The sequence below is a fragment of the Chiloscyllium punctatum genome, chromosome 21, assembly GCF_047496795.1.
Source record: "Chiloscyllium punctatum isolate Juve2018m chromosome 21, sChiPun1.3, whole genome shotgun sequence".
Lineage (NCBI taxonomy): Eukaryota > Metazoa > Chordata > Chondrichthyes > Orectolobiformes > Hemiscylliidae > Chiloscyllium > Chiloscyllium punctatum.
The window spans coordinates 16,827,788-16,842,185 of NC_092759.1; the positions used below are offsets into that span (position 1 = coordinate 16,827,788).

General features: G+C 62.3%; 2 protein-coding genes across 7 annotated transcripts in view; one reads left to right on the forward strand and one right to left on the reverse strand.

The window, feature by feature from the left end:
- The window catches only part of cntrob (centrobin, centrosomal BRCA2 interacting protein), a 57,241-nt gene extending 50,782 nt beyond the window's left edge, over nucleotides 1–6,459 (reverse strand). For all 5 annotated transcript variants that reach the window (XM_072591591.1, XM_072591594.1, XM_072591593.1 and 2 more), the window contains exon 1: nucleotides 6,330–6,459. The gene's annotated coding sequence lies outside the window, so the exon portion shown is untranslated. The remainder of the gene's footprint in view (nucleotides 1–6,329) is intronic.
- An 80-nt stretch (nucleotides 6,460–6,539) lies between these two features.
- On the forward strand, nucleotides 6,540–14,265 carry trappc1 (trafficking protein particle complex subunit 1). 2 transcript variants are annotated; one of them, XM_072591598.1, is made up of 5 exons: nucleotides 6,540–6,737; nucleotides 9,914–10,012; nucleotides 10,931–11,001; nucleotides 12,186–12,324; nucleotides 13,799–14,265. In XM_072591598.1, exons 2-5 carry the CDS (start codon nucleotides 9,914–9,916, stop codon nucleotides 13,925–13,927), a joined length of 438 nt encoding a protein of 145 aa, XP_072447699.1. In that variant the 5' UTR covers nucleotides 6,540–6,737; the 3' UTR covers nucleotides 13,928–14,265. The 2 variants fall into 2 exon arrangements, with proteins under 2 accessions (XP_072447699.1, XP_072447698.1); XM_072591597.1 differs by lacking the exon at nucleotides 6,540–6,737 and adding an exon at nucleotides 6,764–6,909.
- The last annotated feature ends 133 nt before the right edge of the window (nucleotides 14,266–14,398 follow it).

The following is a 14,398-nucleotide window of genomic DNA, read 5'->3' on the forward strand; positions in this document are numbered from 1 at the left end:
CCCCACCCCCTCACCTCTCCCTCCCTCCCCCCACCCCCCTCACCTCTCCCTCCCTCCCCCCACCCCCCTCACCTCTCCCTCCCTCCCCCCACCCCCCTCACCTCTCCCTCCCTCCCCCCACCCCCCTCACCTCTCCCTCCCTCCCCCCACCCCCCTCACCTCTCCCTCCCTCCCCTCACCTCTCCCTCCCTCCCCTCACCTCTCCCGTCTCTCCCCCCACCCCCTCACCTCTCCCGTCTCCCCCCTCCCCTCACCTCTCCCGTCTCCCCCCCCCCTCACCTCTCCCGTCTCCCCCCCCCCTCACCTCTCCCGTCTCCCCCCCCCCCCTCACCTCTCCCGTCTCCCCCCCCCCTCACCTCTCCCGTCTCCCCCCCCCCCCTCACCTCTCCCGTCTCCCCCCCCCCCTCACCTCTCCCGTCTCCCCCCCCCCTCACCTCTCCCGTCTCTCCCCCCCACCCGTCTCTCCCCCCACTCCCCCACCTCTCCCGTCTCCCCCCCCTCCCGTCTCCCCCCCTCCACTCCCCCACCTCTCCCGTCTCCCCCCCCCCACTCCCCCACCTCTCCCGTCTCCCCCCCCCCACCTCTCCCGTCTCCCCCCCCCTCCTGTCTCCCCCCCCCCACCTCTCCCGTCTCCCCCCCCCACTCCCCCACCTCTCCAGTCTCCCCCCCCCGTCTCCCCCCCCACTCCCCCACCTCTCCCGTCTCCCCCCCCCTCCCGTCTCCCCCCCCACTCCCCCACCTCTCCCGTCTCCCCCCCACTCCCCCACCTCTCCAGTCTCACCCCCCTCACCTCTCCCCCCACCCCACCCCTCCCCCCCACCCCCCTCTCACCTCTCCCCCCACCCCACCCCCCCCCCCCCCCCTCACCTCTCACCCTCCCCCCCACCCCCTCTCACCTCTCCCCCCCACCCCACCCCTCCCTCCCCCCCCTCACCTCTCACCCTCCCCCCCACCCCCCTCACCTCTCCCCCCCACCCCATCCCTCCCCCCCCCCACCCTCACCTCTCCCTCCCCCCCCACCCCCACCCCCCCCCTCCCCCCCCCCTCACCCTCTCTCCCTCCCCCCCACCCCCCTCTCACCTCTCCCCCACCCCACCCCTCCCTCCTCACCTCTCACTCTCCCCCCCCTCCCTCACCTCTTCCCTCCCCCCCCCTCACCTCTTTCCCTCCCCCCCCCTCACCTCTTCCCCTCCCCCCACCTCCCTCACCTCTTTCCCCCCCCCCCCTCACCTCTTTCCCTCCCCCCCCCCCTCACCTCTTTCCCTCCCCCCCCCTCCCTCACCTCTTTCCCTCCCCCCCTCACCTCTTCCCTCCCCCCCCCTCCTCTTCACCTCTTTCCCTCCCCCCCCACCTCTTTCCCTCCCCCCCCTCACCTCTTTCCCTCCCCCCCCCCTCACCTCTTTCCCTCCCCCCCCCTCACCTCTTTCCCTCCCCCCCACCTCCCTCACCTCTTTCCCCCCCCCTCACCTCTTTCCCTCCCCCCCCCTCACCTCTTTCCCTCCCCCCCCCTCCTCACCTCTTTCCCTCCCCCCCCTCACCTCTTTCCCTCCCCCCCCCTCCTTCACCTCTTTCCCTCCCCCCCCCACCTCTTTCCCTCCCCCCCCTCACCTCTTTCCCTCCCCCCCCCCTCACCTCTTTCCCCTCCCCCCCCCCCTCACCTCTTTCCCTCCCCCCCCCCTCACCTCTTTCCCTCCCCCCCCTCCCTCACCTCTTTCCCTCCCCCCCCTCACCCTCACCTCTTTCCCTCCCCCTCCCTCACCTCTTTCCCTCCCCCCCACCTCTTTCCCTCCCCCTCCCTCACCTCTTCCCTCCCCCCCTCCCTCACCTCTTTCCCTCCCCCCCCTCACCTCTTTCCCTCCCCCCCCCACCTCTTTCCCTCCCCCCCCCTCACCTCTTTCCCTCCCCCCCCCCCTCCCTCACCTCTTTCCCTCCCCCCCCCCCCTCACCTCTTTCCCTCCCCCCCCCCTCCCTCACCTCTTTCCCTCCCCCCCCCTCCCTCACCTCTTTCCCTCCCCCCCCCTCCCTCACCTCTTTCCCTCCCCCCCCTCACCTCTCCCGTCTCCCCCCCCCTCACCTCTCCCGTCTCCCCCCTCCCCTCACCTCTCCCGTCTCCCCCCCCCCTCACCTCTCCCGTCTCCCCCCCCCTCACCTCTCCCGTCTCCCCCCCCCCTCACCTCTCCCGTCTCCCCCCCCCCTCACCTCTCCCGTCTCCCCCCCCCCCTCACCTCTCCCGTCTCCCCCCCCCCCTCACCTCTCCCGTCTCCCCCCCCCCTCACCTCTCCCGTCTCCCCCCCCCTCACCTCTCCCGTCTCCCCCCCCCCTCACCTCTCCCGTCTCTCCCCCCCACCCGTCTCTCCCCCCCACTCCCCCACCTCTCCCGTCTCCCCCCCCCTCCCGCTCCCCCCCTCCACTCCCCCACCTCTCCCGTCTCTCCCCCCCCCTCCCGTCTCCCCCCCTCCACTCCCCCACCTCTCCCGTCTCCCCCCCCCCACTCCCCACCTCTCCCTTCTCCCCCCCCCACTCCCCCACCTCTCCCGTCTCCCCCCCCCCCACTCCCCCACCTCTCCCGTCTCCCCCCCCCCCCACTCCCCCACCTCTCCCGTCTCCCCCCCCCTCCTGTCTCCCCCCCCCACTCCCCCACCTCTCCAGTCTCCCCCCCCGTCTCCCCCCCCACTCCCCCACCTCTCCCGTCTCCCCCCCCCTCCCGTCTCCCCCCCCCACTCCCCCACCTCTCCCGTCTCTCCCCCCCACTCCCTCACCTCTCCAGTCTCACCCCCCTCACCTCTCCCCCACCCCACCCCCTCCCCCCCACCCCCCCTCTCACCTCTCCCCCCACCCACCCCTCCCTCCCCCCCCCTCACCTCTCACCTCTCACCCTCCCCCCCACCCCCTCTCACCTCTCCCCCCACCCCACCCCTCCCTCCCCCCCCTCACCTCTCACCCTCCCCCCCCAACCCCCTCTCCTCTCCCCCCACCCCACCCTCCTCACCTCTCACTCTCCCCCCCCCCTCACCTCTTTCCCTCCCCCTCCCTCACCTCTTTCCCTCCCCCCCACCTCTTTCCCTCCCCCTCCCTCACCTCTTTCCCTCCCCCCCCTCCCTCACCTCTTTCCCTCCCCCCCCCCTCCCTCACCTCTTTCCCTCCCCCCCCTCACCTCTTCCCTCCCCCCCCCCTCACCTCTTTCCCTCCCCCCCCCCTCACCTCTTTCCCTCCCCCCCCCTCCCTCACCTCTTTCCCTCCCCCCCCCCTCACCTCTCCCGTCTCCCCCCCCTCACCTCTCCCGTCTCCCCCGTCCCCTCACCTCTCCGTCTCCCCCGTCCCCTCACCTCTCCCGTCTCCCCCGTCCCCTCACCTCTCCCGTCTCCCCCCCCCCTCACCTCTCCCGTCTCCCCCCCCCCCTCACCTCTCCCGTCTCCCCCCCCCCCCACCTCTCCCGTCTCCCCCCCCCCTCACCTCTCCCGTCTCCCCCCCCCCTCACCTCTCCCGTCTCTCCCCCACCCCACCCCCACCCCTCCCTCCTCACCTCTCACTCTCCCCCCCCTCCCTCCCCTCACCTCCCCCCCCCCCTCACCCTTCCCTCCCCCCCCCCACCCTCCCCCCCCCCCCCTCACCTCTCCCCTCCCCCCCCCCCTCACCTCTTCCCTCCCCCCCCACCTTCCCCCCCCCCCCTCCACCTCTTCCCTCCCCCCCCCCCCACCACTTCCCCCCCCCCCCCCCCCCCCCACCCCCACCCCCCCCCCACCCACCCCCCCCCCCCCTCACCCTCCCCCCCCCCCCCACCCTCACCCCCCCCCCCCCCACCCCCACCCCCACCCCCCCCCCCCCCCACCCTCCCCCCCCCCCCCTCCCCCCCCCCCACCCCCCACCCCCCCCCCACCCCCCACCACCCCCCCCCCACCCCCCCCCTCCCCCCCCCCACACCCCCCCCCCCCCCCCCCCCCCCCCCCCCCCCCCCACCCCCCCCCCCCACCCCACCCCCCCCCCCACCCCCCCCCCCCCCCCCCCCCCCCCCACCCCCCCCCCCCCCCCCCACCCCCCCCCCCCCCCCCCCCCCCCACCCCCCCCCCCCCCCCACCCCCCCCCCCCCCCCCACCCCCCCCCCCCCCCACCCCCCCCCCCCCCCCCCCCCCCCCCCCCCACCCCCCCCCCCCCCCCACCCCCCCCCCCCCCCCCCCCCCCCACCCCCCCCCCCCCCCCCTCCCCCCCCCCCCCCCCCCACCCCCCCCCCCCCCCCCCCCCCCCCCCCCCCACCCCCCCCCCACCCCACCCTTCCCACCCCCCCCCCCCCCACCTCTTCCCTCCCCCCCCCCACCTCTTCCCTCCCCCCCCTCACCTCTTCCCTCCCCCCCCTCACCTCTTCCCTCCCCCCCCTCACCTCTTCCCCCCCCCCCCTCACCCTTCCCTCCCCCCCCCCTCACCTCTTACCCCACCCCTCACCTCTTTCCCTCCCCCCCTCCCTCACCTCTTTCCCTCCCCCCCCCTCCATCACCCTTCCCTCCCCCCCCCTCACCTCTTTCCCTCCCCCCCTCCTCACCTCTTCCCTCCCCCCCCCCTCACCTCTTTCCCTCCCCCCCCCCCACCTCTTTCCCTCCCCCCCCTCCCTCACCTCTTTCCCTCCCCCCCTCACCTCTTTCCCTCCCCCCCTCCTCACCCACTTTCCCTCCCCCCCCCTCACCCTCACCTCTTTCCCTCCCCCCCCCCCTCACCTCTTTCCCTCCCCCCCCTCACCCTCACCACTTTCCCTCCCCCCCTCCCTCACCTCTTTCCCTCCCCCCCCCCTCACCTCTTTCCCTCCCCCCCCCCTCCCTCACCTCTTTCCCTCCCCCCCCCTCACCCTCACCTCTTTCCCTCCCCCTCACCCTCACCTCTTTCCCTCCCCCCCCCACCTCTTTCCCTCCCCCCCCCACCTCTTTCCCTCCCCCCCCCCTCACCCTCACCTCTTTCCCTCCCCCCCTCACCTCTTTCCCTCCCCCCCCTCACCTCTTTCCCTCCCCCCCCCTCCCTCACCTCTTTCCCTCCCCCCCCTCCCTCACCTCTTTCCCTCCCCCCCCCCTCACCCTCACCTCTTTCCCTCCCCCCCCCTCACCTCTTTCCCTCCCCCCCCTCCCTCACCTCTTTCCCTCCCCCCCCCTCACCCTCACCTCTTTCCCTCCCCCCCCCCACCTCTTTCCCTCCCCCCCCCTCACCTCTTTCCCTCCCCCCCCCTCACCTCTTTCCCTCCCCCCCCCTCACCCTCACCTCTTTCCCTCCCCCCCCTCACCTCTTTCCCTCCCCCTCACCTCTTTCCCTCCCCCTCACCTCTTTCCCTCCCCCCCCTCCCTCCCCCCCCCCCCTCACCCTCCTCTTTCCTCCCCCCCCTCACCCTCTTTCCCTTCCCCCCCCTCACCCTCACCTCTTTCCCTCCCCCCCCTCACCCTCACCTCTTTCCTCCCCCCCCTCACCCTCACCTCTTTCCCTCCCCCCCCCTCACCTCTTTCCCTCCCCCCCCTCACCCTCACCTCTTTCCCTCCCCCCCTCCCTCACCTCTTTCCCTCCCCCCCCCCACCCTCACCTCTTTCCCTCCCCCCCCTCACCCTCACCTCTTTCCCTCCCCCCCTCCCTCACCTCTTTCCCTCCCCCCCCCCACCCTCACCTCTTTCCCTCCCCCCCCCCACCCTCACCTCTTTCCCTCCCCCCCCCCCCCACCCTCACCTCTTTCCCTCCCCCCCCCCTCCCTCACCTCTTTCCCTCCCCCCCCCCCACCCTCACCTCTTTCCCTCCCCCCCCCTCACCTCTTTCCCTCCCCCCTCACCTCTTTCCCTCCCTCACCTCTTTCCCCTCCCCCCCCCCCTCACCCTCACCTCTTTCCCTCCCCCCCCCCCTCACCTCTTTCCCTCCCCCCCTCCCTCACCTCTTTCCCTCCCCCCCCCCACCCTCACCTCTTTCCCTCCCCCCCCCTCACCCTCACCTCTTTCCCTCCCCCCTCCCTCACCTCTTTCCCTCCCCCCCCCCACCCTCACCTCTTTCCCTCCCCCCCCCCCACCCTCACCTCTTTCCCTCCCCCCCCCACCCTCACCTCTTTCCCTCCCCCCGCCCTCACCCTCACCTCTTTCCCTCCCCCCCCCCTCACCCTCACCTCTTTCCCTCCCCCCCCCCTCACCTCTCTCCCTCCCCCCCCCCTCACCTCTCTCCCTCCCCCCACCTCCCTCCCTCCTCCTCTCCCTCCCCCCACCTCCCTCCCCTCTCTCCCTCCCCCACCTCCCTCCCCTCTCTCCCTCCCCTCTCTCCCTCCCCCCCCCACCTCTTTCCCTCCCCCCACCCCCCCCCTCACCTCTCTCCCTCCCCCTCACCTCTCCTGTCTCCGTGTGTGAGCCCCCTCGGGGTTTCCCAGGGGGACTGGGAGGGGGCGGGGACGCCTCGGCCTTCCCGCGTTCCCAACCGCCATAGCAACCGCGCGCCTGCTCGCCCGCCGGCACGTCATCAGCCCGGCGCCGCGTCCCCGGGGAGGACCCCAACTGTCAAACCCAACCGCCTGGCTCGCGCAGCGCCTGACTCCCCGCCTTCCCCATCCAACACACCAACTAAAATACATAAACAAATCCCCGTAGCTTCAAACTGGATAAACCGCTGTTTTTGAAAAAATATATATATATATCTGTGCTCCATTCACCCACCAAAGAGAGAGATTGCCAGTTATCTGTGTACGTGTGAGGGAGGAGTGATCGGGACGGCAGGAATGACACGGAGCCCGGGAAACGGTGAGGTATCTCCCGCTTGCGGCGAAGGGGAGCCGGTTTGAAGGGAGTTATCCGACGCCCATTGGTTCGGATTTGTTGGTTAAATTGCCGGGTGGCCGCGACGGGTCTTAAGGAAGGCCCACGGTCGGTGGGGCTGCCCAACGCGTTTGCCTGAGTGTCCAGGCGGAAGGAGGTAGGTGGCGGGGCTGGGGAGGGGAGTCTGAGTGAGGGGGGGGGGAAGGAGCTGCTGCGCCGCCTCTTCCTCCTCCTCCAAACATACAGGGGGCGCTCTGCTCGGCTTTGGGAGCTGTGGAAGAATCAAAGAGAGAGAGAGAGAGAGAGAGAGATGAAGAGGAAAGATATTGCATTTATATACAGACTGGCACGTCCCCAGTGCACCTCCTGGCCTCTGCGCTGACTCTGTTGGAGAATGCCAGCCCCTGGGTGGCTGCCTCAAGCTGGCGGGGTAGACAAGCAGGAGGCTGGGAGAACACAGCAAGCCAGGCAGCATCAGGAGGTGGAGAAGTGGACATTTCGGGTGTGACCGTTCTTCAGGACCAGGGGGTGGGGGGTGGGGGGGTGGGGGTGAGGGTGAAGGGGGTGGGGGTGGGGGTGAAGGGGGTGGGGGTGAGGGTGAAGGGGGGGGGGGTGGCGGAGAAGCAGCAGATAGAGGGCAAGTATCCTCAAGGTCCTAATAGAAACATTACATCAAAGACGTGTTTCCAACAGTGATTAAACAGGCACTGCCTCCAAATGACTGTCCTCCCGCCCTCTCTCTCTCTCCCCTGGAGTTTGACAGAGGGGGATACCTTAAACCCTACCCCCCCCCACCCCGCCCCCGCCACCCTTCTCTTCCCCAGATAATCTGACCAACATTGTTCTGTACAGAGCAGAGGTGGAACCTGTCAAAAAGTTGCAGTAAAAAGTTGTGTCTGTGTGCACGCACACGCATGTGCTATTTGGAGACTTACCCAACAAAGGCAGCAGCAGTCTTGCCTGTTTGGGTGTCCAGTCTGGCTGCCCCGGAGACGGTCGGGGTGGGGGTGGCAGTGGCAGTGCTGTGGTGTTGTTGGGTGGGGGTGGTGTCAGGGGACGTAGGAACATGTTGGACGGTTGGTGGCAGGTGGGGGGGTAGTGTTGGACGGGGTTGTGGGGCGGTGTGTGCTGCTGCAGTCTCCTGAACGGGGAGCAGACTTTTTAAAAACTCCGAGTCCCAGAGGAAAGGCATTTAATCGATTAACCGAATAATCAATTATCCTAACAAACTAGTGCCCACCCATCACGATCAGATAATCGAGGTTCCCCTGTTGGGGGTACGACCCGGTTGATCAGTGGTAGGAATGGATCTGGCTGGGAGAGGTGGAAGGCAGTGGGAGGGGAGGGGCTGGGAAGGGAGTCAGAGGATGGGGAGGGAGGTTATTTGAAATTGGAAAACTCAATGTTTAGTCCTCTGGGCTGTGGGCTGCCCAGGCGGAAGATGAGGTGGTGTTCCTCCAATTTGCAGTTTGGTGGCAACGGAGGAGGCCAAGGATGGTCATGTCAGAAAAGGGAGTGGGACGGGGAATTAAACTGGGAGGTGCCAGGGAGGCCAGTTCAGCCCCTGCAGGTCCGGCTGAGACGTTTGGCGAACCCATTGCCTTAGTTCATGTTCGGTCTCCCTGATGTAGAGAACGTCACATTGGGAGCACAAGATACAGTAAACTAGGTTGGAGGAAAGACAGGTGAACATCTGTCTCACTTGGAAGGACTGTTTGGGGCCCTGGGTGGAGGTGAGGGGGGGTGGTGGTATGCCAGCAGGTTTTGCATCTTTTCCAGTTTTACGGGAAGGTACCTGGGGGTTCAGGAGGGGTTGGCAGGGAGAGTGGGGCAAACCAAGGATTGTCAAAGGGAACAGTCCTTGTGGAAGGCGGAGAGAGATGGGGAGGGGAAGATGCCCTGTCAGCCTGGGCCCCTGCTGTTACCATCGCGTCACCTCGGTTAGAGACAAAACAAAATCTGCAGATGCTGGAATCCAAGGTGGACAAGCAGGAAGTTGGAAAACCACAAAAGCCAGGCAGCATCAGGAGGTGGAGTAGTCAGTGTCCTGAAGAAGGGTTACAAACGCCCCTCCCACCTCCTTGTTTTCAGTTGTGGGATCTTTCATGCCCACCTGAGGGATCTCAGGCCTGTCTTGTCTCGCCTCATCTAAACAATGCTGGCACCTCCTCAGCAGCAGCAGCAGCTCCCTCAGCGGCAAGCCTCTGATGCTGTGTTGACTCCCTCCACACCGAGCCACCGCCCGCCCACAGTACTGTGGCACCGACCTCTGTTTTCATACTCGAGTCCCTAAAGTAGGGCTGGGCCCCAGCGTTTCCTGACTCCAGAGGGGAGAGTGGTCCCCTGCTGCTTTGAGAGGGATGATGTGGTGGTGCCGGTGTTGGACAGGGGTGGACAAGGTCAGAAGCCAGTCACGTGACAACAGGTGTGACGTCTCAAGCTTTCGGAGTGCTTGTGTTACGTCAGGTGAGGTACTCGCATGACCAAGGAGCAGCGCTCCAACATCTTGTGATTTCATATAAACCTATTGGACCATAACCTGGTGTCATGTGACTTCAGGTGTGTGTGTGTGTGTGTGTGTGTGTGTGTGTGAGAGTGAGAGTGACAGATAGGAAGGAGGTGACAAGGTTGTGTGGAAGGGGAAGGGAGGTTGCTAAACCTAACAGAAATGATTCAGGAGGAGAATCTCCTGTAGCAGTCGCAGAAGTCTCAGAACGAAGGGCTTCAATCACTAAAGAGAATGTAGTTTTAAACTAACTGTCTGTCTCTTCAGTCTGACGTTGCCCTTTGCCAGCAGTTGGTGTTATCATATGCCTTCACACCCTCCTCATGTCTCGATTTAAGAATTCCACTTGGGACTTCCTGCTGATCCCAAATTAATTTGCTCAGACGTAACTTGTTAATTTACTGTCTAGAAGATGAGGTTTGCTCTGATTTCTTTTTGACGGCAAGATTTAAGAGCAAACTGGCAGAGGGAGTCCTTTTGTGTGGGACTGGGCAGAAACCAACCCCAGGACGGTTTGGGAGGAATCTGAAAGTGGATGTCAGGGAGGAGGTGCTGCAACAAGACCACAGTCAGCCTGCTGCCATTGTTGGATAAGGTACCTTTAAAGAAAATGGTTTGTTTCTGTCCCCGACTCTCGTACTATGTTTCCGTCCAGATGACTGTCCACAATCTGTACATCTTCGACAGGAATGGCGTCTGCCTCCATTACAGCGAGTGGAACCGTAAGAAACATGCTGGAATTTCGAGGGATCAGGTGAGTGATATGCCGAGGATTAGCTGCCCCATTGTCACGCTGATGCCAGTGGGACTGTGCTAGATGCAGAATTGCTGCTGCCTTGCCCACGTATACTTCAGGAGCTGTGTTGCTCCAGACTCGACTCGTCCAATGCATTCTGACTGGTGTTCCATGTTCGACACTCAGTAAGCTAGAGGTCTCACCTGGTAGCCAGCCCCATTTCCCAGGCTCACCCCACCCTGCCCGAGCTCCCTACATCGTTGGTCAGGCAGCACCTTCCTTTGGGAATTCTCATCCTGATTTTCAATTTCACCCCCTCCCTATCTCTGTCACCTCCTCCAGCCCCGACACGCCTCCCTATCTCTGTAACACCCTACACCCCCTTCCTATCTCTGTAACACCCTACACCCCCTCCCTATCTCTGTAAGCCCCTACACCCCCTCCCTATCTCTGTAACCCCCTCCAGCCCCTACACCCCCTCCCTATCTCTGTAACCCCCTCCGGCCCCTACACCCCCTCCCTATCTCTGTAACCCCCTCCGGCCCCTACACCCCCTCCCTATCTCTGTAACCCCCTCCCTATCTCTGTAACCCCCTCCAGCCGCCTATTCCCCTCCCTATCTCTGTAACCACCTCCCCCTGTTAGCTGTAACAGTCAAAAGCTGAAACACCTTATTTGTTACTTTACTGAGCTGCAGACGCTCAGAATTAGCTGTTATGCTGACACTGAAGATGCTCCGGGACTGGCTGAAGGCTATTTTCATCACTGACATCGATGCCCCAGGGCTTTCGAAAATGTTTAGTGGACTGGGGGCTTTAGCAATTAATGTTACTCTTCAAAGATCTCCAGTTGTGGATGGGGCATCAGAAAACAGCCCACAGGATTGGGAAGGTGAGTGAAATTAATGGAATGATGCACAGTGTGTGTTTCCTCTAGGAATACCAGCTGATGTACGGAATGCTGTTCTCTATACGCTCCTTTGTGAACAAGATGTCTCCTGTCGATTTGTATCCTTTGCTGCCGAGTGCCTGAGCAAATCCACTGACACCATCAATAGACAGACTTCACTACACAGAGTAAAGCTCCCTCTACACCATTCCCCACCCTCAAACACACCCCAGAACAGGAGCAGCGCTGGGTTAGGTACAGAGTAAAGTTCCCTCCACACTGTGGGGCGGCACTGCTGCCTCACAGCGCCAGGGACCCGGGTTCAATTCCCGCCTCGGGCGACTGTCTGGGTGGAGTTTGCACACTCTCCCCGTGTCTGCGTGGGTTTCCTTCGGGTGCTCCGGTTTCCTCCCACAGACCAAAGATGTGCAGGTTAGGGTGGATTGGCCATGTTAAATTGCCCCATAGTGTTAGGTGCATTAGTCAGGGATAATTGTAGGGCAATGGGTCTGGGTGGGTTGCTCTTTGGAGGGTCAGTGTGGACTTGTTTCCACACTGTAGGGAATCTAATCTAATCTAATCAACACTCGCAGGACAGATTTAGCACGGGGTTAGATACAGACTAAACCCCCCTCTACACCGTTTCCGCCCCCCCCCCACCCCCATCAAACACTCCCCCAGGACAGGGACAGCACGGGGTCGCATATAGGGTAAAGCTCCCTCTGCACTGTTCCCCTTCAAACACTCCCAGGACAGGGTTCGATACAGAGTAAAGCTTTCTCTACACTGTCCCCATCAAGGAGCAGATGTGATCATCCATTGGTGCAGGGGAATGATGACCTTACCAGGGAGGGGGAGTGAAAGGGGCAGCAGAGACAACTCCACCTCCTGTGGTTTCCTGCTCCCTCCTATGCCTGGCATGGCCGGACAGATCCTCCGAGTGGGTCAGCAGTGACTGTGCCACCTCCGAACCTGCCGATCCCAGGTTTGGGGAAAGCCCCCAGAGATTTGAGCCAGTTCCCTCAGCTGATACCCTGAGGCGGTACCGAGGGACTGTTCCACTCCTGGGGGAGCTGCCTCCTTTCCCTAGACCCTGTCTCTGAGATGGGTCAGAAAGATCTGAAGGCACCCTGAGTTCACATCTACCCCTCGAGCAACACCTCAAAGAAATCCATCGCCCCGTTGTCCTTTGTGAGATCTTGCCGTTTGCCATGTTGCAATGTTACTGCAGGTAACCAGGTGGGATGGCTTGAAGTTATTAGCGATGCTACAGCAGTGAAACCTCCTTAACCTCTTGGTGCAGTCGTGACGGCTTCCTGTCCTTTCAGACCAGTAAATACAAGCTACATTATTACGAGACTGCGACAGGCATTAAAATCGTTATGAACACGGACCTTGGGGTCGGGAACATCCGAGATGTTCTCAGTCAGATCTACAGCACGGTGAGCTCTTCCACACCACTCCCCTCTCTGCCACTCTGCCCACCTGGGTAACCCCCATCCCATCGTTCCCAGTCAGATCTACAGCACGGGGAGCTCTTCCACACTGCGCCCCTCACTACCACTCTGCCCGTCCCATCGTTCCATCCCACCTTTCACCTCTAGCACCGCATGGCAGGCACTGGAGTCCCACTCCTGGGCCACAAGCCCATCGTACAGCATGAAAACGGACCCTTTGGCCCAACCAGTCCATGCTGACCATAATCTCCAAACTAAACTACTCCCACCTGCCTGTTCCTGGCCCATATCCCTCCAAACCTTTCCTATTCATGGACTTATCCAAATGTCTTTTAAACATTGTAACTGTCCCCACATCCACCACTTCCTCAGGAAGTTCATTCCACACAGTAACCACCCTCTGTGTAAAGAATTTGCCCCTCATGTCTTTTTTTCAAATATTTCTCCTCCCACATTGCCCCAAGTCTTAAAATCCATCTGCCATTCTCATTATCTTGATTTTTATAAACCTCTATAAGATCAGTCTCCTCCACTTCAGTGAGAAATGTTCCAACCTCTCTCTATAACTGAAACCCTCCGTTGCCAGCAACATCCTGGTAAATCTCCTCTGAACCCTCTCCACCGTAATAATATCCTTCCTATAACCGGACAAACCGAACTGGATGCAGTATCCCCGAAGAGGCTTCGCCAATGTCCTCTGGGCCTACGTTACCAGCAGCAGCAGCAGCAGCACTGAGGGAATGCTGCCCTGTTGAAGGTGCTGCCTTCCGGCTGAAACCTTGAACCAGGCCTCCCTCTAGTGGCTGCGGTAGGCCTCACAGCCTGACTTGTTATCATTGACAAGTTCCATTCGTGGCATCCAGAATATTTTAGCCCTGAAGCCATGATGGTGTTTATTTTCTTTAGAAAAGCAGGTTATCTCGTCATTGCCTAGTGATATTTGTGGGAACTCGCAGTGCATCGTTTCCTATTTTACATCAGTGACCACAGTTCAGAAAGATTACTTCATCAGCTGATGTGTGCTTTGAGATAGGCGGTGGAATATGGAATAACAGATACCTGGGAGGGAGTTACAGCCTGGGATCTAATCGAGGGGTTCAGGGTGGGTTATATACAGAATAACAGATACCCGGGAGGGAGTTACAGACTGGGATCTAATCGAGGGGTTCAGGGTGGGTTATATACAGAATAACAGATACCCCGGGAGGGAGTTACAGACTGGAATCTAATCGAGGGGTTCAGGGTGGTTTATAACAGAATAACAGATACCCCGGGAGGGAGTTACAGACTGGGATCTAATCGAGGGGTTCAGGGTGGTTTATAACAGAATAACAGATACCCCGGGAGGGAGTTACAGACTGGGATCTAATCGAGGGGTTCAGGGTGGTTTATAACAGAATAACAGATACCCCGGGAGTGAGTTACAGCCTGGAATCTAATCTTTTCTTCTCTCTCCCAGATCTTTGTCGAGCTTGTGGTGAAGAACCCCCTGTGCAGTATGAACGAGCCCATTCAGAGTGAACTGTTCCGCACCAAACTGGACAGTTTTATCCGTGGCCTGCCATTCTTCTCCGCACGGGCAGGCTGATTGCTGGCTGATTCATGCTCCAAACGGTTTAACGCTGCACAAATGATCATGAGAACCTGCATTGCTTCAGCACCCAGTTCCTGTGTGGAATTGGTGAGGTGCCCCCCTCTAACCCGTGCTGAATTTTTACCCCCTTTCTGATTCAGAGCTCTTTGTTTCTCTCTGTTCCACTTCTTGCGTCCTCGGCTTCAATGCCATATTCCAGTTACTGTGACTACAGATGGTAGCAATGGATGGAAGCAATTTGTGGTTCTGTATCATTTGGAGAATTCTTTTTCAGAAGCCTCCTCCTGTTTAATTTATAAAATAAATCTGGCCTAAGGGGCAGTGCATCTGTCCACATTGTTGTGTCTCTTTCTGAAGTGCTAACTCAATCTATCTTCCCAGTATGTAAAAATACTTCACAGAATGTTGTGGTTCTGTTCGCTGAGCTGGGAATTTGTGTTGCAGCCGTTTCATCCCCTGTCTAGG

Excerpts from the sequence above, each read along its gene's own strand:
- trappc1 (XM_072591598.1), top strand. The coding sequence starts at position 9,914 with ATGACTGTCCACAATCTGTACATCTTCGACAGGAATGGCGTCTGCCTC. Across the intron at positions 11,002-12,185 it reads AAGATGTCTCCTGTCGATTT|TCGTGACGGCTTCCTGTCCT; the intron begins GTATCCTTTGCT and ends CTCTTGGTGCAG. Across the intron at positions 12,325-13,798 it reads TCAGTCAGATCTACAGCACG|ATCTTTGTCGAGCTTGTGGT; the intron begins GTGAGCTCTTCC and ends TCTCTCTCCCAG.